This window comes from Cadophora gregata (assembly GCF_030347475.1).
Source record: "Cadophora gregata isolate MNR1 chromosome Unknown scaffold_5, whole genome shotgun sequence".
NCBI classification, from domain to species: Eukaryota; Fungi; Ascomycota; class Leotiomycetes; order Helotiales; family Ploettnerulaceae; genus Cadophora; species Cadophora gregata.
This window is the reverse complement of record NW_026695928.1, coordinates 142759-165487: the sequence shown is the minus strand read 5'-3', so window position 1 is coordinate 165487 and position 22729 is coordinate 142759. Positions and strand designations below refer to the sequence as shown.

General features: G+C 47.9%; 8 protein-coding genes across 8 annotated transcripts; 2 read left to right on the top strand and 6 right to left on the bottom strand.

The window, feature by feature from the left end:
• Positions 1-256: 256 nt before the first annotated feature.
• ONS95_010852 (uncharacterized protein) lies at positions 257-3497 on the bottom strand. Its single transcript, XM_058504434.1, has 3 exons — positions 2379-3497; positions 1446-2328; positions 257-1388 (listed from the first exon to the last, which is right to left on the bottom strand). The coding sequence occupies exons 1-3, from the start codon at positions 2715-2717 to the stop codon at positions 952-954; spliced, it is 1659 nt and encodes a 552-aa protein (XP_058358990.1). The 5' UTR covers positions 2718-3497; the 3' UTR covers positions 257-951.
• Positions 3498-5549: 2052 nt separating this feature from the next.
• ONS95_010851 (uncharacterized protein) lies at positions 5550-7621 on the top strand (the record flags this gene model as incomplete). Its single annotated transcript, XM_058504433.1, has 2 exons — positions 5550-5804; positions 5889-7621. Exon 2 carries the CDS (start codon positions 6272-6274, stop codon positions 7619-7621), a length of 1350 nt encoding a protein of 449 aa, XP_058358989.1. The 5' UTR covers positions 5550-5804; positions 5889-6271.
• A 1105-nt stretch (positions 7622-8726) lies between these two features.
• Positions 8727-10739, bottom strand: ONS95_010850 (uncharacterized protein). The gene is made up of 6 exons (XM_058504432.1): positions 10343-10739; positions 10179-10295; positions 10036-10130; positions 9948-9985; positions 9325-9899; positions 8727-9277 (listed from the first exon to the last, which is right to left on the bottom strand). The coding sequence occupies exons 1-6, from the start codon at positions 10415-10417 to the stop codon at positions 8876-8878; spliced, it is 1302 nt and encodes a 433-aa protein (XP_058358988.1). The 5' UTR covers positions 10418-10739; the 3' UTR covers positions 8727-8875.
• A 2160-nt stretch (positions 10740-12899) lies between these two features.
• On the top strand, positions 12900-13440 carry ONS95_010849 (uncharacterized protein; the record flags this gene model as incomplete). Its single annotated transcript, XM_058504431.1, has 2 exons — positions 12900-13350; positions 13409-13440. The coding sequence occupies 2 exons, from the start codon at positions 12900-12902 to the stop codon at positions 13438-13440; spliced, it is 483 nt and encodes a 160-aa protein (XP_058358987.1).
• Positions 13441-13575: 135 nt separating this feature from the next.
• Positions 13576-15047, bottom strand: ONS95_010848 (uncharacterized protein). The gene is made up of 2 exons (XM_058504430.1): positions 14247-15047; positions 13576-14185 (listed from the first exon to the last, which is right to left on the bottom strand). The coding sequence occupies exons 1-2, from the start codon at positions 14824-14826 to the stop codon at positions 13824-13826; spliced, it is 942 nt and encodes a 313-aa protein (XP_058358986.1). The 5' UTR covers positions 14827-15047; the 3' UTR covers positions 13576-13823.
• Positions 15048-15634: 587 nt separating this feature from the next.
• ONS95_010847 (uncharacterized protein) lies at positions 15635-18612 on the bottom strand. Its single transcript, XM_058504429.1, has 4 exons — positions 18415-18612; positions 17779-18361; positions 15934-17714; positions 15635-15881 (listed from the first exon to the last, which is right to left on the bottom strand). Exons 3-4 carry the CDS (start codon positions 17426-17428, stop codon positions 15772-15774), a joined length of 1605 nt encoding a protein of 534 aa, XP_058358985.1. The 5' UTR covers positions 17429-17714; positions 17779-18361; positions 18415-18612; the 3' UTR covers positions 15635-15771.
• Positions 18613-19127: 515 nt separating this feature from the next.
• On the bottom strand, positions 19128-19979 carry ONS95_010846 (uncharacterized protein; the record flags this gene model as incomplete). The annotated part of the gene is made up of 2 exons (XM_058504428.1): positions 19128-19605; positions 19666-19979. 2 exons carry the CDS (start codon positions 19977-19979, stop codon positions 19128-19130), a joined length of 792 nt encoding a protein of 263 aa, XP_058358984.1.
• A 1761-nt stretch (positions 19980-21740) lies between these two features.
• Positions 21741-22723, bottom strand: ONS95_010845 (uncharacterized protein; the record flags this gene model as incomplete). Its single annotated transcript, XM_058504427.1, has 2 exons — positions 21741-22264; positions 22387-22723. The coding sequence occupies 2 exons, from the start codon at positions 22721-22723 to the stop codon at positions 21741-21743; spliced, it is 861 nt and encodes a 286-aa protein (XP_058358983.1).
• Positions 22724-22729: the final 6 nt, after the last annotated feature.

The window sequence follows — 22729 nt, the reverse complement described above, 5'->3', positions numbered from 1 at the left end:
CTCACCGCCCCCTAACCCCCCGGACTAACCCTAATCCTAACCGTTACCTTCGTAAGCTCAGGTGACAACTAACCCTAATTAACCCTAACTAACCCTAACTAACTCTTTCTTAATCGATTAAGAATTAACTTAGAACTAATCCTAAATACTTAGATAGAAAATACTTAGATAAATCTTTAAAAATAGTAATCGATTAAAAATCAAATACATTAGTTAAGAACTAAAAGTCTTTAGTAAGTTTTAGTACAACGCTAATCACTAGACAGTCTGTATATTACTAAATTTTACTAACGTCTTGGCAGCCCTAAAACGCTTCCTGACGTTAGCAACATGCAGACTCAGCTGGTTTCTGCCCCTCCCTCGAACTTCGATTTCGATTTCAAATTTGCAAATTTCATGACACAACAGATGCTCTGGTAGTGGGTGCGCCTTAGTCAAAGTGTGGAGATGGATGTTTTCCAGGTTTGGGTTCTTGGTTGAGGTGGGGACCCCGCCCGACCTCCTTTTTTTAGCCGAGCCAGTGCTGTCGTGAGGGGAGTGTTTACTGCTGTCATGAACTCCACTGCGAGGATCCACAGGGAGAAGGGTTCGAGGGTTGGATTTCAAAGCAGGAATCTTTTCAGGGACATATAAGTAAGGATGGGAAGTTCTCAGGTTGAGAGTTTGCTCAGTTGAGCATGTAGGCAGAGCGAGCTCCAGATGGGAGTGGCGGTGGGAGCTACTGCAGACGGGATGGAACGGGATGGCACGAAATGAAAAGGGTAAGTCTGGAGCATATTCTCATGAGATTTGAATGAATCTACAACCAGCTACGACAATATGATTATACCGATTAACAATTCCACGCCTGGTGGGCGAGGCGACAACTCCTCTACTGGCAACTCGAAGATTGTACAGCGCCAAAGCCAAAACAAATCCCAAACTCAGCCATCATGCAAGCAAAGCAACCCTCTACTTGCGCTCAACATGCGCACTCGTATTCTTATCATGAGCAATAGCATCCGCAGTCGACTCATGGATATGAATAGGCTCCTTAGTAGTCGACGAACGGGCCTCCTCATCCGCAAACTTCGGGTCCTCAACAACACCAAACAGAGCATCCATCTTCTCGAGGGAGACACCCTTGGTCTCTGGGATGAGGAACCACACGAAGACGAACATGGAGAAGCAGAAGGAGCCGAAGATGAAGTAGGTTCCGTACCCGGCCTTGCCGACGTTGACCAGCATGCGGGGAACGGCTTGCGCGACGACGAAGTTGAAGAGCCATTGCGTGGCGGCGGCGATGGCGACGTTCATGGCGCGGAGGCGGGCGGTGGGGATCTCGGAGACGAGGATCCAGCAGACGGGGCCCCAGCCGAATTGGAAGATGGCGGCGAAGAGGAAGATGCCTGGGGATATAATGTCAGTAGGTGATCAGAGGTGGGTTAAGTGGGACTATGACTTACAGACGAGAGCGACGTATCCGAAAGGAGAGATTGGAGCGCCGGCCTTGGGTGGGTTGGTCAGGACGTAGCTGCCGATGATGAACATGCAAGTTCCCTGAGCAATCGAGGTCCATAGAAGAGACCATCTTCGTCCGAGGGAATCAGCAACGAAGAGCAAGAAGACGGCACAGGCGACGACCTTGACAACACCGTAGATACCGGTAGCGAACAAACCAGTGGATGGACCGACAATACCCAAGTTCTTGAAGATTTGAGGGGCGTAGTAGTTGATTGCGTTTGTTCCGGTCATCTGTTGGCAGACCATGAGGCCGATGGAGATGAGAGCACGCTTCCGGTTACCTGGAATGAGCCACATCTCGCGCTGGAGATCCATGAAGGAAGCACCACCGACCATGCGTCTCTCGTTCTCGAGTTGTTCTTGCATATCCTCAAGTTCCATGCGAACATATGGGTGATCGGCGGGAAGGTTGCGAAGCGTTGTCAAGACATGTGTTGCCTTCTCCCAGTTGTCTTGCTTGGCGAGGAAGCGAGGAGACTCGTTGCAAAGCGAGACACCGACAAGCATGAAAACAGCGGGAAGCATCTGGAGAGCCAAAGGCACCTGCCAGATGGAGTCTCCCTTGCTGTGCTGGAGGGAACCGTAGTTGACCCAGAAAGACATCATGATACCGATGGTGACGTTGAGCTGGTAAATACCGGTCAAACCACCACGGATGGATCGAGGAGCGTTCTCGGAAACGTAGAGAGGGGTCAACATGGATGCGGCTCCGACACCGATACCAGCGAAGAATCGTCCAACGTAAAGAGCAGCGATCTCACCAGAGGAGGCGGTCTGGATAACGATACCGAAGATGGCCATTGCGGCAGCACTGAGAAGAGATGGCTAAACCTTGATTAGTATCCATGAGAGGAAAAGGCTTGAGGGAAACTTACTCTTCGGCCCCACTTATCGGCGATGTAGAAAGCAATCAGAGCACCGAGGAAACATCCAGCTTGAAGGGTCGAGACAACGTTGCTGACAATGTCGGCAGTCTTCTTCTCGTCTGCTGGAAGGCCAAAGGTCTTCTTAAATTGAGGCATAACCTTCAGAAAGGTCAGTGCTAATTCTTCTAGATCAAAAGATGGATGTCCTTGCGGCAGGTCGTAACATGTCCACCTTGAAGAAGGGGACAAAGGCGAGAACATACCATAATTCCACCGATAGCACCAATATCCCAACCGAACAACATACCACCGAAACAAGCTGATACTGCTAGAACCCAGACCCTCCATCCGTAGATCTCTTTGGGGTCACTAAAACAATGGAGTCAGCTCGGGAGACTTGATCCACGAGAACCTTATATCGACCTACCTCTTCATAGAGTCATTCTTAACGATCTTATCGAGGAGACCCATGATTGCGATGTCGTGTCGTCCAAGTTCAAGTTATCGAAGGGTTCCTGTCGAGATGTACGTACAAGTACCCTGAGTACAGTCGTCTATCGTCTATTGTCCTTGTCGACTCTTCACACGAGGAAGGGAATGGATACTGCTTTGCTGGAGAGGATGAAGAGGAATATCCAGACTGTGGAGGGAGGAAGGGGTCCCTTCATATATCAACAAGATTCAAGGTAGGGTAGGCAGGTAAGGGTAGGTGGGTAGGTAGGTAGGTAGGTAGGTACCAGAGTTTCTCGCAAGCTCAAATCTTGTCTTGGTGCTTCCGCGCCACCGAGACAATCGGAGAAATCTGCATTCAGAGCCAAAGCTGTCCGCCGCTGGAGGGCCACCTCTCTCCTGTTGGCTCCCCCGCTCCCCCGCCAAGATGCCAAGACGCTTCTGTTGCTGCTCTCCGCTCCTCCCCAGCAAACCCCCAGGCGACGGCCTTTTCCCCACGAGTTATCCCTCAAATCATCGCTGAGGAGGAGTCGGCTAGAGCGAAGGGGGAGGACCCGTGTTCACTGTTGGATGGCCAATCGGTTACCACGCAGAGTGTAGTTTGTGGATATGCTAGGATGATGTGTGCATGGTACGATTGTTAGATTTGGAACCAGGATCGAAATAGTCTCTCTCAGATAGAGTGTCGTTCTTTTACTTCATTTTTCCATTTTATAAAACATAATAATCATATACTGCCATCTCGAAGTCGAGGTAAACATAGACTACACGCATCATGGACACCGGTCCAGTCACAAAAACATCCACAAAAGAATAACTAATCCAACTCCCTCACTCCCCAGAGTCTCACAAACCCAAAGCGCCTCGCCTCTCAGAGCCCAGCACAGCACAGCACCAGTGTCACTCACGATCCAAAAAGATTTTCCCGCTCAACAATTTCTCCACGAATCAGCACCCCTCTCACCACTCCCCGAGCGCGACCACACCCCAGACACCCCAATACCCTAGCCAATAGAAGAGTTGTCCCGTGCTCGGCCTATCTCCCAATGAGATGGTTGCCAAGCCGTCAGATACAGTGAGCCAAGGGGAATGAATGGGTGGCGCTTACGGAGGTACCTTAGCTTTGTGTTGCCAATAATGACCTGACTTTATTATTGCGCCTCTTGATGCCCAGACGGATTTTTCTGGAAATATGTACGCAGCGTACAGAGAGGCTGGAATATGTGAGTTGCGGCTTACGGCTGGTGCTTGGTGCTTGGTGCTTGGGGAGTGAGAGTGCGGCTACACTTGGCGGGAAGGACAAAGGTTGTTTGTTTGGAAAGGGCGTTCGCGCTTTTGCGGGCACTATTTTTTTTGTTCGGGTGCTGTGTACGGTATTTCGATTGAGAAAATTCTGTTTACTACGGAAACTATGATGATATCGCGCTTGGTGCTGGTAATGTTGGTCGGCAAATAATGAAATAATGGTATGGAATGTGGAGGGCGCGGGAACGTGAATGAGTTGGGGAAGGATAGGTATGGAGCCGGATCCGGATGAGATGTGGATGTGGATGTGGATGTGGAGACAACGAAACGAAACGTGGAGATGCAGCGTGGGATGATGGGAATGACTGAATGGGAATCAATGCGAATGCGAATTGGAATTGGAGTGGACTTTCAAAGTGGGACCGGATATGGTGGAGACTCTGGAGTTCTGGAGTTCTGGAGTTCTGGAGCCCAGACGGACGGGGAAAGGGGATTTGAGGATTTCCGGTATTTAAGGTTGCGAACGACTGAATCATAGGCTGGAATATTTACGTGTCTCCGTATCGAATCAAATTGACTTGAATCGAAGTCTAATATTCGGATCACGACGGAATTCAATTGGACATGAAAATGGTGCAAATGGAAAAACACGAACGTATCATCAAGCGAAGGGAAAATAGATTATCCTTTGGATCTTGGCTTTTTTGTCTTTGCTTGGGATTGATTCTTGTCTGGCTGGCTGCGAATGAACCTTGAAGTCAGATGCTGCTGAAAGTTTAAACTTGGAATGAAAACTTTTCGAGGTCACGGGTATCATGTCCCCTGATCCGACTGAACGAGTGAGCTTTGTTTTGATATGAGATGGGTATCCGAGCGAGAGTAGATGTTGGTTGGTGGCTGATATGTGTTTTCCGTGACCGTGACGGTTACCGTCCCGGTATTCTTGTGCGACTCTGTCCTTCAATAATAGAAGTAATACTACCCTAATCCCAACGGATCGTGGAACCCAATCAGATCGTCTAATTCAAGACCCGACTTACACCGACCTGCACGCTCGGCACGTTAATATTAGGTTGGAGTTCTGCGGCGGATAGAAGGGGTCTGCTCTTCGTGAGCCTCCCTTACCTCTATGTCATGTCCCGTCGAGCGAGGTGCGAGTGCGAGTCACGTTTCCGTTGGTGGATGCGGGGTGGGGGAGGGGGCGGGGGCCCGAGGTGGAGGTCCGAACTGGACGTGGAGCGGTACAGGAGAAGTCCAAATACGTGCAGGAATGGCTTGATTGAATAAGATGTCGGTGACTGGTTTGATCTGATAGTTTCGTATGGTGTGTTGTTTTTTTTGTTGGATGCACAGACTGAGATGGGAATTATTCTTGGGAGCAGATAACCAACGTGCATACACACACAAACTCAACTGCAGCTCCCAGCAAGTCGGTACTGTGACAGGCAACTCAGTACGAATCAGAAGTGAAGCATGTACTGGTTTAAGCGTGAGCTCAGTGCAGATGTGATTTCAAAGGCTTTCTCTTGGCGGGTTTTCAAGTTTTCAAGTTTTCAGTTCTTCTCATGTCACGCTTGAACTGTCAGTTTCTTCCTGGGAATCGACAGAATTGAAGCTCTCAACGGTCCTATTCTAGAGACTTTGGTAAATGCTCTCTTTCGAGTAACCACAAAAGCTACGATGTGCATATCCTTGCCATTGGCACAATTATCAAGCCAATGTTGAAATTCCCACCTGCTGGTATTTGCCACCTGTCAATTGCTTTACTCCTCCTTATTATTTCAATTATTGACATTGCCCTTCCAATCGCTGATTCTGCAACAGATCCCTCATACAGTCGTCTTCTCGTCTATCCCCCACGTCTGGAAAACAAAGTCCTCCGCTCGTTCTGATTACAAACGCAGTTCTCTCCGAATCCGTCAAAATGAATGTCTTGAAGTTCCCTTCTGAAATTCTCAACAAAATCCTAGTCCATGCAATCTATGCACGGCGTCTAAAGCGAGGTCTGAGACTTCGACTTGTTTGCAGTAAGTTTTATACTCAAGCATAATGTGCAACGGCATATAGCCGCTCATTCCACCACAGAAACTTTCTCAACCGCGGTCATCACTGCACTTTTCGAGACTCGTCTCTTCGACATATATTCACCTGGACCCTTCGAAGTTCATGGTCAATGGCAGAGCCAAAACCGTACATTTCTTTTTCAAATGTTCCACTCGTATCTTGTCTATCGCGTAAATAACCAGCGCAGCGGAGAAGGGAATCGACTCTTGGAGATGCGCGAAATTGCGACACTCATCGAAGAACATTCAACCCTAAACCTGTCATTTATCATCGATAGACTGTCTTGGTTAGCATTCAAATACGCTTTCTCGTTTATCGACTGTCGCAAGGATTACTGGGAGACACGCGGATTTGTAAAGGCAGAGGATGGAACCCGTAAACGAAACATTGACTTGGCACAGCCAATACAAGGACTCAGCATCCTGGCTGCTGCAGCTCACTTGGATTTGTTTCCATTGGTTTCAAAAGTGCTTAAGGAGGGTCACTCTCCTGAGCTACACAATTACATGTTCCCAAGCGCTCTCGAGGCTGCCGCATGGGCTGGTAACCATGCGATGGCCCAGACGCTTCAGAGTCACATCGCCAACCAGCCAGGATTTGCTGGACTCGATCTCATTTCGAAATGGATGAAACTTACTGGAAATCGTGTCATGATCGGTGCCGCAATCCGAGGCCATCTCGCATTCCTCAAATGGACAATGCACCCTCCACCTCTAGGCTCACCAAGCGAGACAACACTCGCCGGAGAGCCAGTCGGACAGATCCCTCGAGAGTCCAGACTTGGTTCTACTATTTACGCAGCACAGAGAAGCACAAAATCTGTCGAGATCCACAAGTGTCTCCAAGGCTTCCTCAAGGAATCACTTACTGACCTGTATCCCGACTGGTTATCACGAGATTTCTGCAACCACTGCGAATGGGGAAACATATCCATGGTAGAATACTTCCTCGACAACGGCGTAGACCCAAACTCTCCTTACCTTCGCGATCGCGCGACAGCCCTCTGCATCGCAGCTCAAAGCTGCCAAGAACCCGTCGTGGATCTTCTCCTCGCCCGTGGTGCAGATCCGAACTTCAAGGCCGAGAAATACTCACAGTTCACAGCTCTCCCTCTCGCAGCGTCATCAGGCAGCTTATCCATGGTCCGCAAGCTTCTCGATCATGGCGCCTATCCTAACGAGAAGGTAAACGCCATAATCAGATTGCCTGCGCTATGGTATGCAGTTGCCACGGAGAACGCAGCTATGATCGAACTTCTGGAATCTCGTGGTGCTTCGTTCGATGTGCCTCTGGAGGGGGAGCCGTGGATTGGAGGGAACGCTATGGAGATGGTGGAGGAGCTTTTTCTGGGTTCTATGTTTGATTTGTTGAAGGATAAAGGCGTTCGAATTACGGAGAGGTTGAATGAGACCGGGTGTGCGCCGTGGCGGAGATGGCATTTGGCGAACAATCCGCCGAGAAATAATCCAAACTGGGACAGGCTGAAGTTATGATTTCTCTAAGCATCTGCTATCATAATTTCACAAAATTGTATAGATATCACTCCTAGTCTCTATCAACCCATCAGTATTTTGTCTTCTCGGTTGTATGGATTGACTCACATCGCACGCGAAGCTCAACCATGAAGCACGATTGAGCCTCGGCCTCAAGCTCACCGATGTAACAATTTGGAACAAAAACTCAACCCTTTTTGCCTTAAGTTTCTCCTCAACTAGCCACCCCGTATATCCCTGCCACTATACACATATCCGAGCTTTATCTCTGGATCTCCCCCTTCTTTCCATGTCAACACCACAATCCCACATATCCTGAGTCTCGCATTTCGCACTCAGTGTCGAACATTTCTCTCGCAGCTTGACAAACATCGCCCCCCATCCACCTCAAGCTTCCTACTCGCGTCTTCTCTCTTTCTCCACCCTCTCAGATAACTCCCAAGATCTTCATCACCAAACCCACATTTCTATCCAAAAAAGCTCTCACACCAGTCTGCGGAGGCGGTGGAGGCTTGACTCGTCGCTCAGGTGCCTTGAACTCCTGCGCCGTTCTCTCAACTTTGGTATCTGTGCTCGAACTCCGCTGTGATGGCGCACTTTGTTGTTCTTGTGATTTTTCCATTTTGATCGTGTATGTTCAGTATGATCTGGCTGTATTGACTTTTCGGCTTTTGGCGAAAAAAATGTGGCGAGGGCTCGAAGAGCTGAGAATTGGTTTGGGCATGAAATCAGCAGAAGGATATTTATTTCAAGGAGGAGGACCTCGACAACACATTGGGGAAATAGGATTTGTTGTGCCACCTCCCTTTCTTATGGTACGTAAAATCGGAGTACTCAATCCTTGAGACCCAAGCATCGGCGACGATCTTGATCTCAATAGCCGCAAATTCCCAATAGGCTGTCATTGTGCGAAATGGCCTAACCATACCGGCCAAAGAAATAAATACAGGCATTCTCATCCTGAGACGCGTCACATTGCGGCGTAAACACCAATTAGAGTTTGGAGGGTGGTATCTTACTGTGCTGGTGTTCTGGATTGGGAAAGCGAAGCGAGACGTGAGTGAGATTTTCGGAGTGTGTTTGCATGGCTGGATGGAACTGGTTGTCGCAATTGGGTAGGATTTTCATAGCCGAGCTGTCAAGAAGGAAATTTATGTCTGGTATATAATTTGAAGAAGTAATGTATTTACAAAGAATTTCTCTAAAGATGGAGAATGCAATTGTTCAAAGCATGCGAGAGATGAGTATGAGGATTTACTCGCAACCCTCTTCCTCACCAACCGGCTCCGACGTAGCAATCGGAGCGCTCACTGAAGTTACGGAAGGAATATCGGACGATGGTGGTGGCTCGTCCGAAGCTTGGCTGGATGTCTGACCTGGGACGAAGGAGGTGGTGAAGCCGCTTGCCGTTGGAATTGCGATGGTGGATGAGACGACCGCGGATGACAATTGGACGATTGAAGTTGAAAGGGGGGTTGGGGAAGCTGCCTGAGTACTGGAGATAGTGGTGGCGATGACAACGGAAGAAGTTGAGCCTGACTTTCTACCCGCTGATAGAGCGGCTACAACACCGTCGTAAGCTGGCTTCTTGACGAGGTTCTCGTCGAAGAGACATGCTGCTCCTTGGCCAGAGAAAACGGATGGAATCCAGGAGTACTGTTCACCATTAGTAAGTTAATGACCATAGGCGGCGGTCTCCATACCTTGTCCGTGAAATCCCAGATGGTGATACCAACGCATTTGGCAACATCCAAGCATGCAGTAACGGCAGTAGCATAATCTGTGCTCTGCTGGGCAAGGTCGGAAGCAGTGCTGGGCAGGTTCATTCGAATATCCAGCTCAGTAATGGCAACTTCGAGTCCCAACGCAGTGTACGCCTCGAGGTGCTTGCTGATATCAGACCCAGATGGCATCTTTCCAACAATGTAATGGCCCTGAACTCCAACTCCATCAATTGGTGTACCACCGTTCACCAGCTTTGTGACCATAGCCAGCGCATTGGTAGCTTTCGCACCTGTATACTCGATATTGTAATCGTTGTAGTAGAGCTTGACATCTGGATCTGCGGCTCTTGCGGTGTCGAAGGCTATTCGGATGTAGTCCTCGCCCATAGCTTTGTAGAACACACTGCTCCGGAAAGCGGCTGCAGAAGTGTCGTCGAATGCCTCGTTCACAACATCCCATGCATAGCATTGTCCCTTGTAATGTGTCATCTCCTCCGTAATGTGGTTCTTCATGACTGCTTGGAGCGTCTCGTTTGTCCATGTTCCGCCAGAAACTAGATGGATCAGTATTTGATTTACAGACAACCGGGGAAGAATCTTACCCCACGATGGTAGTTGGGAATACCAGACAAGAGTGTGACTCGCAGACAGTTAGCCTGGTGTATTAGGCCTCACTGTCGTGTAACTCACCATCTCACCAATTGCGAGTTCTTTGTAGCCAACGCCGTAATCTCGTCGCCTTTGGTAAATGTGAAGACTCCTTGGGACTTCTCAGTTGAGTCCCACTAATATCTGTAAGCCTCTATCCAGCTTCGCAGATCAAGCATGCCAACCTTTTGTCCATTTCCAGGAGTGATTTGGGCGAAATCGCTTGTATTCGAAAGAAGGGAAACATATGCACTGTCCGTGAGTTCAGAGTTGTCTGTGGCTGATCCAAAGTATTTGAGTCCCTAGATATATCAGAAGAGAGAAATAGAACATTGCAAGGAGTACTTACTGCAGCTACAGCCATATCATTGAGCTGGGCATATGCTGCTGGGAGCAAGAAAGGAAGAACGACGGTAGAGCGCATCTTGAAAAGAGTGGGTACAGAAAATACAAGAAATACAGCGACCAGCGATGGGAAAACAATGTGAAATTGTGTAAAGCAATACTCTTGACCGGCGAGATCAGGATATATACCTGCTGGTACCCCTTCTTGAGGTTCTCCACTTCTAAAGGCATGAAAGCCCACATCCCCAGATAAAGTATTGAAATGGGATAACCCAGATAATGATCTGTCAATGCAGAGCTAGAACGAAACAGGCGATCATCGAATCCATCATCCGATCCTTGGTGGAGAAATTGAGATGACTGAAGCTTCAAATATGGAGATGATGTTTCGTGGTCGTCATGTTTCCCTGGTTCTGGGGCGAGAAGTTGTTCCGAGGTTGTTTACCTGAGACGCGACGCGCTAACCCTGTTTGAGATTGATCAAGGCGGTCTTCCACTTTTCACGTGAGCAAATATCCCGTCCACATCTTCACACCCAAAGTAAGAATTATATCCGCACCTTCACCAGCGCCCGGGGAAATAGCCATCATTCATCCATTGTACTGTGGCCCAGTGAATTCCATGACAGGGTTCAAGATATGCCTTCCCGACCTTCGCTGGGTTACGACACTTTCTCCTTGTCCTTCTATGATGTCGAGTGATATCTTGTGACGACTGATACTCTTCATGACTTCTCACTACGTCTATTGTTAGGCTGGACCGAGATATTCGCTGCATCATATTGCTTTGCAGTTGCTTGCATCTTGTCACACTTATCTCAGACTGAGAATTATATAATGGCTATATCCTGCCAGATTCTCGTCAATTCTCAAATATGGCGTTTCTGCTCCCACAGATACTTCACCGCTACGAGAAATAGAGGAAATTGGGTATCGATCGAGCCATATCTTGGCAGTAATGGGGAAGTCCGAAGGACGGTTGCATCCTATATTCATCCATATTGATGGTTGATGAGCCAGGGCACTGCTACATCCACGGCTTCTGACATACGTGAAGCAACCACGTGTGGGAATCAGTGATTCCTGATTCAACTGTCACGAATTTCCTTGACAGAACACGTCACTTTATCGTTCAGGAATTAAGCCCACTGGCCTGGTTAGCAGTGGTCAGCAGAACAAAAATTCGAGCCTCATCAGATCGGGTCAACAGAACAAGCCGAGGAGGATGCGGCCTGTGTCAAGTCGATATTGAGTCATGGCGGCTTTTCGGAGTATCAAGTACTTCTCGTATTTATCAAATGTCCTCTCATCAGTTCTACGAAACTAGAAGCTATCTTGGCCGCATCTCAAGCTCACGCCACGACGGAGACTTACGAGTCGATGGCGAATCTCTTTATCATCTGCTGTTGGGATTGCAGTAGCGCTCCCAGAGATCAAAGAAGGTTGTCTGGATGAGTCTATGCGGAACTTAGATCATTGGAGCAGCAAAGCCAGCTGCAGCTCTGAAGCCGAACAAGAGGGCCGCCACATTCTTAATTTAGCATCACACACCTCGGCCGGCAATCTTCGTGCTGCATCGGCTTTCATGGAAGATGTTATCGATGCAGGGACCTTAATCAAGATTCTGAACGAGATCAGGAACGAGCATAGCCGTTTGGTTCAAATATTCGCGAAAGCGGAAGCGGATCCGAGGGGTAAAATCAGGGGTAACAGGCACACACAATAATCCCTGATAGTGATATTGAGATACTAAACATGCACGAACGGCTGTTGGAGGGCTGATTGCGGGGTTGGTGGGTGACATGCATATTTACGTCTCCGGGGGCGCGGAAGGACAAGGTCCATTGGGAGGTGGGAGCTTATGCATAATTTACCGAGTGGTGTGAGTTCCAGTGGAATTATTGGTGATGATATGGTGTGCTAACAATTCCCCGAGTTGCATTTGAGGTGGGGTGGAAGTGAGGTGTCAAACGAAAGTCGTTGACTGATTCCACCACTATGGCTTTCATACTTCCTTCGCTTACAATCCATAGCATTCAAGTTATTGTTTTCTTTTCGCACATTTAGATTTGACGGGATTTGAAACTCGGGGCACGGATTTCATCACGCCATGATTAGGTTTGTATAACGGCCTTCCAATTGGAAATTCGGCTAAACAAATAAATGAAAAGACAATAGCCCAAACTCCACGTCCTCGCGAATCTATTTTAATCCTTTAACCTTTCATATGTGCAGACTTATCCAATCCCATGCGGTGTTCTTAATTGTGATGCGGTGTTTGTATATTGCAAAACGCCATTTTCTTAATTGCGACCACATTGTTTTGTTCACAATCGCAGCATCTGAACTTCGGACCCAGGTCGTCTATTCCGTAATGACGTCTGAAAGAATACCTCGTTCCGTCTTTTCGCTTTCTAGGAATTGTACAAGAAGGATGCGTTGCCTCTACAATTGTGGTCGTAGTCAAGAATAACAGCTCTTTTAGATTCGCAACTCAATTCAAGGTAACAGATGGGCTTTCCATACAATTCTGGTGGACGTGCTGACAGAATAGATCTCATAATGAAGGCCACTCTTATTCTCTTGCCGACTTTGGTGGCTTTATGCCACGCAATCGCTGTGCCTCACGATGCGGACATTGTTGAGAGACAGGAACCCACATTCGTCCTCGGCACTCCAACTCGCACCGTCTACGTCTCACCAACACCAGTCGAGCCAGAGCCAACCAAAACCTCAACCAAGAAACCCACACCTCCAGCTCCAACTCACGGCTATCCACCGCCACCCCCACCACCGTCTCCAACTGACGACTACTCTCTCGGTACACCAACACGCACCGTCTACGTCTCCCCTACCCCACCCAAGTCCACGTCAACCAAGAAGCCATGGTGGTACAACCCACCCAAGACTGTGACTGTTACCAAATACGTGACGCCAAAGCCGACCCCGGCACCGACGCCTACTGGTACTTTGATTGTGAATAGTGGAACGCTTCCTGTTCTCACGCTTGGTGGTAAGAGGGCTGTGGCTGTGATGGCCAAAAGGCAGGCTGCAAACGCTGACGTTACTAGGAGCGCGACGTTTGCGCCAGGTGCGCCGGTGAATAGTGCAACTGGGCTTATGACTTCTACTATGCACCCATAGTGGTAGAAAGAGAGACAGGAGGAAGAAAGCTATGTTTGTGTTTCCGTGGAATATGTCGCGGTGGATGTGGAGTTTCATTTCTCTATCGACGAGTTGATTGATATGACTCTACGTCAATGGAATCGTTGCATTACATGATACAGTATATGACTACCCTGCTCAATCTGGAAGATGTATAACCATCTTGGGCAGTGATGCAGTGACACCGATCATCGAACCCTTTTCACTAGGGGTATCTGGATCAGAGCCCACCGTCATCTTTCTGACTCAAATCTTTATTTGCCCCAGTAGACGATCTATAACTTCTATTCTTCCGCCTTAAAAAATGCAAATTATCATATGTTAAACACCCATCATCAATCCTGCCAAAGCAACCAGCACCACACCCCACATCTTCCCTTCCATCCCAAACTTCACCCCCGCACCAGGCTTATCCGTTGCAGTCGACGAGGGTGTAGACGAAGTCGTTTGAGTCCCACTCACGCTCTTTAGAGCGTTGTGATCTCTCAAGCAAGTCATCTGCGTACTCGCAGCCGCCTGAGTCCAATCATCACCGCCACCAGAAGTAACTTTCTGGTACATCAGAACAGGCCAAATACGATGGCTAGCCTCCTCATAGTAGCTCTTATTCGCAGGACTGTGAGGTTCACTCGTGGTGAGAATTAACGGGACCAAATCCGAGGACTTAGAGCTTGCGTTGAGATCTGACATCTCTGGTCAGCACTTTCTTACTGTAATTTCCTGGCATCGAAGTCCAAAACTCACCAAACGACAGAAAATCACTTCCCCCTCCTGCAATCGCCTCACTGCATTCACTTGGGATCTCCCGAATCAAAGTCCCACATCCAACCCTTCCATCCACATCCGTAGTCTCTCGAACTCGCGCATACAACGCATCAATACAGAGTCCTCCCAAGGTAGGGTGACACCCTCCATCTTCATTCTCTCCTCTCCTCGTCGCTGCGTCCGTAATCCGCTTGAATACCACCGCACAACTATACCAATCCCGTACAGTTGAATCGTTGCCGACGCCTACCCCACTATTTGCAGGCGGGGTGATGAAGATCAGGGATTGCGTGACAGAGGAGTCTGAAGTGTTTTCTGGTGAAGCATGCTCAGAGATGGCGAGGGTGACTTTGTATTCTGGGTGGACGGTTGTGAGGTTGAATGGGGAGTCGTAGATTATGCTGTCAATTTTTTGAGACCAGGATGTGTTTGCTGAGGCGTTGAATTGGGATATGGCTGCTGAGGAGAGTTTTGGGGATGATGTGTAATTGTATGTTCCAACGTCTGCTGCATGGACTATGCTAGATGCTAGGAGTGGGAAAGCGAGAAGGAAAGCCATGATGTTTCTTTGTGCGATAAATAGCTAGAGAGAGATAAATGGTGTGTTTGACGATATTCTTGATTTGCTAAAGTATTTCATGTTCGGAGGAAAGTTCTTTTCGTATATACTTTGATCCTAGGTACTGTAAGGCTGAACGATCGAATAATCAGCCTCAGCCGCCATACCATATCGCATACTTAAACGACAATGACGGAGGAGCGAATGCGGTGCTAGCGAAGAGGCACGGCTGTGGCTTATGCTGACATCGTGAGCCTTGGCAGCGACGATGTGGCTTGGCCATTGGTCCACTCGTCAAGCCTCGTTAAGTTTCGCTCTGGTAGTCAAGGAAGACAAGAATAGACCAATCTCAGTAGGATGCATGTTCGATACGTAAACTACGAAGTACGCTATACACTGCCTGCCAGGGTGATGGGTTTCGATTTGATTGTGGTTGGGTGGAGCGTGAATGTTTAGCGAGACTGGGAAAGTTTTCGATGATTTGTGTAATGCCACAATCGAAATATGCGTCTAGCCAAGTGCCCTGGTCCTTCCCAAGACTGGCGTTGACACGTAAACATGTCGGATACTCACGTGAGTGGGTGAATATCCAGGATTCAACTGGCGCCTGCAGGCTTCTGAAAATGTCAAATTTCGTGGGGCACATATTTGAATTGATAACTGACCTGCGAGATGAATTGCCAGGAAAGAATGGATAGATACTGAAATCAAGCTGACCGAAACTTCATACCGGCACATTGAGGGATGATTCAGAATCGGCAAAAACGAACCGTCTCACTGCGAAAATTGAGCAGCTGGAAAAGTATTGTGATATCGTGAGACAATGTCATATCATTGGAGCGTTGCTATATATACAACATTAAGAATTAGGTTTCCTTTCCTACTCAATATCCCTCGTCCATTTCAGTCATAGATCATAGGGCAAAATACAGGTCGATGGAACCTTTAACCAGCTTGGTACAAAAATGGACCAGCAGCAACGTGAGGGTTAACATTGGACAAGTTAAATGCCGTATACGGTAAGTTTGCATCAGTAAGTGCGATGAACATGGTGCCTGTTTTACGTCAGAAATAATACACAAGGTCAAAGGAATAGTCGGAACATACCATTGATAGCTGGGTCACCCTCATAAGTCGAAACATCCGGCTGAATGGTTTGTCCATAATTCTTCCCGTCGCGAACGGTAATATTCGTTAGCGGCGAGTAGGTAATGTTCAGCTGGCTGACCCAAAGTACCCACTCCGGGGCAGCAGCACTTGTAGAAGTGATGTAGCTGTTATTCGGTCCAACAGCCTGTCCTGGGTTCTCCCACGCAAGGAAGACCTTACGACCAGGATACGACAGAGGGATAGAGCGGTTCTGGCTGATAGCCGCAGTACAATCGAAGCCGGTGACGTTGGTGCCAACACAACCCTCAGCAGAGGGAGGATCAGTGCTAGGAGCAGCTGGACCAAAACCTGTCGTCTCATTGAAGCCGGTTTGGGTGGCATTGCGGCGGGCGCTGTTTGGCTGATTGAGCGCAATCAATGCCGGGAAGTTTTGCCACACCAATCTCTTGCTGTTTGCTGGACAGGATGAGATATATGGAGCGAGAAGAGTCCAAGCCCATGATTGTGGGATTCCTGTCTCGAACCAAACTGGCATTGGGAAGAGACCTGCAAACTGGCGGAATATCATCTGTTGACGAGCTTCGGTTGCGATTGACTGGTCGAGCAGCTGAGCAACCTCGCGCGAGTCGAGATGGGCTTGGAATCCCCATACACCAGACTCACCGAAGCGTGTCAACTTTTGCGTGAAGTCGAATGCCTCGTGGACGGTGGTGAAGGGATAGTTGTATGTGCATTGAGGGGTTGCTCCGCCAGGTCCGCCAAGCAAGTTTGAGAGGAGTGTGGCGTGACCAGATTCTTGGTTGGCCATGAACTCAATGAGAAAGCGATCACTGGGAGTGAGTCCAGCAGCAGTGAACTCCTCCTCGGAGAAAGTGGCGAGGATGTTGTGGAAGAGATCTAACTCAATCCACTCTTGGTACAGACCCAAAAGGATAGACTGGTAATCAAAGTCGGACTGAACGCGGTAGACTGGCTCAGTACCATTGGTACCGAGACCACCAGCTGGCTGGTAGGGAATTGGTTGCTGCTCGTGGAGGGTCCCATCTGGGCTGTAAGTTGCTGTTGGGTTCGGTGGCAATACCGGGATGGCGGTTCCAGCTGGTGAATTGCTGAGAGCACCGGTTGTCGTTGGGGTACCAGAGAATGGGCCATGAGACGTTACACCCGTGACCTGACTGCTCACCCTCGGAGGAACAGCGTTGGTCGCACCTGGAATCTCAGACGCTGGTATTCCGGCATAAGATGCAACAGAGGACACCGCGGCGCTGTTAACAGATGGCTCTTGTGGGTATGAGTATGTTCCGAACGGCGAGGCTGTCGAGGGGACTGCGGTTGTCGAGGATGGGACAGGTCCCTGAAGCTGTCCGTCAGAAAGCTGACTCACAGGGACAGCAGTAGGGACTTGCAGCTGTCCATTTGAGATTTGGCTGACCTGTGGGAGAGCAGCGACTGCGGCAATGAAGCCAGCAGCTAGTCCTGCCTTGAAAAACATGATGAAGACTGTTTATCGATGAGGAAGAATGAAGAGTGAGATTTTGAAAGACGGACCACCTCAAGTACTTTTCGAAGGGGAGCTACTGATGCAAATGTGTCATTGCCACAGTCATTCTGTTCTCGTATGACGCTGATAGACTTGCTGCTGGAAAGTGCTCGAAGTGCCGTTGGCGTGCAGGGGACCACCATCCTTCCATTAGCTGAATTCGACTCATGTCTAGCATATTGTCTATTTACTCGGGGAACGCAATGAAGCTGTGTGTGAGTCGACAAATGTGTTTGCACTAGCAAGGTAGATATCAGTCTAGAGCTTTTACCTACCAGTTGGATCTGACAGCATGATCTTACAGGCAATATTTCTGAGAGAATTCAGCGACAGGTTGGAGGAAAACCAGTTGAGACCTTGGAAAAACAAAATCTACATCCTTCTGGAGTGTGGAGATATTGCCCAAAACGAATATGCAATGACTTCAAGACTTTATATGACCGGAAACGTCATAGTCAGGGCAGCATGCACTAATGCACCTGTTGAGCCTCGCTTCCGGTCGGAGTAAATCTTCCAGAGTCCCAGGTCATACTTCTCGCATCCTTGCAGGCGTCTCACCAATCAGATATTTCGGAGATCATTGATTTGACTGCAATTGGCGCAGTACTGCTGAATCATCTCTAGTTGTATGCCCTTGCGAGGTCTGAGAGTCTATTAAGGACACAAGCCCGGAGACTTCCAAGGTCGCCTCCCGGCTCGGCTACTTGCCTCCAGGACATTTCCAATCCGAAAAACGATGATATTTTCTCTTCTCCATTTTGACTGAATCGAGCGTAATTTCTGCTAATCCCCATCAATCGAATCGGGGCTCAGATGTGATCGGACCCACGTGGCTGGATGACATGGTTGAGGTTCGGGTAGGCAGACAGGTCAATTGGGAGTCCCCTGATTCCAAATGGCTTGATATTTGATCCCGCTGGTTTGATAATAATTGTTACCTGATAGGTCCTGGTCGGTGTGTTCTTCTCAGAGATATCTGATCAAGAAATGGATGTTCAACCATTCCTTCCGAGTGTTGTGTCTCTCCCAGTCTTTGGTCCTCTGAAATATACACCTGATTATAAGATCAAATCAAGGGCGCACAGTACGATCCCAGTGCCGGCAGTCAGGGTGCATATTCAAGGCAGTTGTGTTATGTTGACAAATATATGGAGAAGGTGGATTGAAAACCCGAATGACGTTCTTGATTTAGACAGTGGTCAATGCGCCACGCTAATCCTCAAGCCGAACGCCACCCTCTCTCGCCTCGCTTATTGTAAACAAAAATCATGCCGGTTGTTCCGCGTTATTCTCTCTCAGGTATCTACATGGGGGAAAGGAATGAGAGGAGATCGAAACCATCTGAGATACAGCACTATTGTTTATGTAAAGTTAGTTACTAAATGCCACCAAGCCAAGCAATCCTCGAGATATTTGCCAGCCCACTTAGCCAAGTCGTGGTTATCCTTCTCATGCTACATACTCACAAAATTGAGATATTTTCTACCATAATTCATTTGTTCTGTAGGAGCTACTGATAAATGGCCAGCGTAAAGCTTATTTCCTTCGACAGCCTGCCCAACAGCATCAGATATGACGCACACTTGAGTGGGACGCATGTCAAGGAACAGTTTTAAGTTCCTTCTGCCCAATTTTCAAGTAGAGATTTCTCTTACTCCTCAGGCATATTTTCTACCTTCATGAATCCTAACTTTGTCCGTTGAGTTCGCATATGCTCGATGTGGGAATCCAGGACAGGAGATCTGAGATTATACATGATTTTGATTCTCTCCTGCCGGTAATCGATTGTTGAGCACGCTGAATGGTCTCCACCAGGACCAACTAAGTTATGTCCTGGATTCAATTGAAGCTTAAGGTCGTCAAGTATTGCGGCGACGTTTTCAAGATCGGTGTCTGGCATCGTGACAAGTTCATCCGTGGACTTCTGGTAGATGCCATTGCTCATCAGTGAACGTATCAATCTTCCATGGGAAAGGGCGTCGCACGCAAGTCTGTGGTCCCTCTCGACTTGAACTTGACATACGAGTTGAACAGGACCTCTAGGGGGGACAGCTGCCTCGTAGCGCGCTAGCTGAGAAAACGGAACCGATACTGCTGCGTTTATGGCTTCGTTACGGACACTGAGAATGCTTTTTAATTAGGTAATCTGATCAGCCAAAGGCATTAAAAGAGGAACAATTGTTTGTTACATACCTAGTATTCCTGGTGGAAGGGGCTGTTCCACTCTCTCATCTGCTAAATCCTGAGGGTGACCATCCTTGTCGTACGACAAGAAGCGCACCAGGTTTCTGGCGACCCCCTCGAAAAGTTCTTGGTCTCCAAAGGCCCAAGCAATAACCAGCAGTGCTGACTGATCATATCCTGGATGGTCGTCGGGAGAAATCCAGCCCTGAACCCAAGGAGCAACAATACTGACACACTGATATTGCTCGCAGAGTTGTGCGATTTGACGAAGTAACTGAACACTCGCCTTCTTAAGCACATCCAAGAACTTGAGGTGCATAATGTTTAGCAAGATTAACAGAGCTTCTGTATCGTCCTCGCGGCAATCGAGAAGCTTCTGCTGTGAGGTAGGGGCTTGGCTATCTCCCGCTTGTGGAACCCAAGGAGGAAAGATAAACTTCTTGAGAACTGGACTGGCGCGGCAAATGGATTGAGAACACACCAGACCCTCTAGACTGGTGCCGTTGAAAGTTACGAGGAGTTTTGTATCGCCTCCACGAAGGTAAAGATGTTTGCAGGAGTGGGGTCGTTGACCAAGAGGTCTCTGCTAGATTTGGATGCTCCTGTAACGTCGAAGTCGTCGTCCATGCTGAGGTTGATTCGGATTAAGAATTTCTTGATTATTGAAAACAAATTTTCAAAGTGGATGAGCCACTGGAACCTTTATATTCACTAGTCCGGTCTTGTTGAATTGGTCTCGAGGTTTCCCTTTTGGCTTGCGAGACAAAAGGAGATCAATAATTTGCAGCCATAAACAAGAGACTGAAAGGAACTTGTTGAATCCCTGGGGCAACTTGTTCGCTTCCATTGTTTCAGATTAACCAGGCTATCAATAGTACTATCTATCACTTACTAAATTCACCATGCGTCTCTGAAGGACGCCCCGTCAGGCAGATACATCCTGTTTAATTCATCTGAGAGATTCACTGCTGTATGCCGAAATACTATCTCACAGGGCTAAAACGTAAATTTTACCTGTGTGCATAACTAGTACAAGACTATCAAACCTCTAATAGTGTACATATCTCTCTAGAATTACCTGAGAGCCAGTGGCCATGAGGTCTGTTAGCCCTGTAGTAATCATAAATGTTTTGCAAGGCATTTCAATTGACTTGCACGTTAGAAAAATCCCTTAATTCAAGATTGAACAAGGGAAATAACGCAAAGTCAAAGGGGTGTAGAGACTCAAGGTCTGACAAAAGAAAAGACAGGGGAAAAGACAAGGGGAAAGACAAGGGAAAGACAAAAGGAGAAAGTAAGCGAATTTCTTAGGCTACGAGAAATATACTACTTTGCCCTTTGTCTTTCTTCTTCTTTCATTATTCTACTTTTACTCTCTCGTAATTACAGTCCCTTCTTTAGTTCCTCCCTTTTAGTTCTCCTCGTTAAAGATATTATATAGTACTTTAATCAAGAGGAAGTAACAAAGGGCAACTGACTTTTGAACCTAATCTTGATTCTAAGGCTCTAAGACCCCTGTTCTGCTACCTTGAGCTCTCACTCTTTAAGTACTCAACAATAATGAGGCTGATACTACTTTGATGATACTATATACAAATTGAAATCAATAGAATCTTCTTGTCGCATTGATAGAACTGTATCTCGTGCCCACGCTCCCGCTCAAAACCGATCTGGGATTCGCTTCTACTATTGCTCTAGAGCCAGTGGGAAGCATGCAAGTTTCAGGGGAAACATCACGACAACAGAAAAACTTCACGGATTGTAGGAAGCATGATATTTTGAGCGTGTCGATATTGAGCTGGCTATTTTAAATTATACCTCATCAGAAGTGGAAATTATACGGCCAATCTTGCGTAGGACGTTTGCGACATCGTGCATGATACCCTCACAGGACGGCGCGGATCATGCACTGTCAAAGCAGTATTCATAAGTGTGCAAACAATGCTCCAAGACAATCCTACAGTTTTTATGATAGATGGCAAAGAGAATCACGTCTATCAAGCCCGAGTGAAAATATGTACATGCTCCACTGGAAACAAAGCAGCCTGATTGTTAAGTCACCAATCGATCATACTCCTAATCACTTGATGTCTTTGTCTTCGCCATGAAAGAACCTCAAAATAGCTCCAGCCACTAGAATCCCATCATGATTCAACCCCGCCTTCTGCTTTGCCTCTTCAGCTTGCTTCTCATCCTTAATCAACCCCTTCTCAACTCTCACGTCAACATGCTTCTTCACCATCTGCTCATCATAACTCAAATGTCCTTGGCTCGTGAACAACCTTTCCCTGATATACACTCCCTGAATTGGTATCATATCGGAGCTGCCCCATACCGAGACAGTCGAATCGTCCTCGATCAACCCCTCTGATGATGAGGCAGTTGGCGCATCAACCACGTGATCTACGTGCATCTGGTGGAGGAAAATCTTGTCTTTCGTCTGGAATAGTGCTTCACCGGTAGGCGTAAGATTGATTTTGGTGTGTGAAAGCTCCCATTTCTCTCCTGGAGATGGCTCTACTTTAGATCCGAGAGCACGACACAGTATCTGGTGGCCGAAACAGACGCCACTGAAGCGCATGTCGGGATACTTCTTCCAGGCAGCTAGTCATGCGATTAGAACACAGTCAAAGTATAGTGGAAGCCTCATTATATAAGATAATGAATCAAAACGATCACAAAGGAATCATTTGTAAACGCCAAGCAATGTATGAAGAACAACATACCTCGAATCCACTGCACCAGCTTCAAAATCCACTCATCGTCGCCATGTGCATCGTACTTGCTCCCAGTGATCAACACAGCATCAATTTCTCCAACATCGGTCACGTCTGGGATCTTTCCTCCTTCTGGCTCAACAACGAACTTCATAATCGTCTCAATTTCAAGCGGTGGTTTGTGATCTTGCCCAACCTTTGAGAATTGCGAGTGGAAAATATCGCCAAAGGTTCCTTTCCGCTGGCTTGTTGCTTTAAATGTCTGATCAGTCTCCAGAACGAGCATTCGGACCCTCTCAGGATGAGAGGATCCTTTGACAGTGGTCGTAAATGAGGCCGTTGGCATGATGAG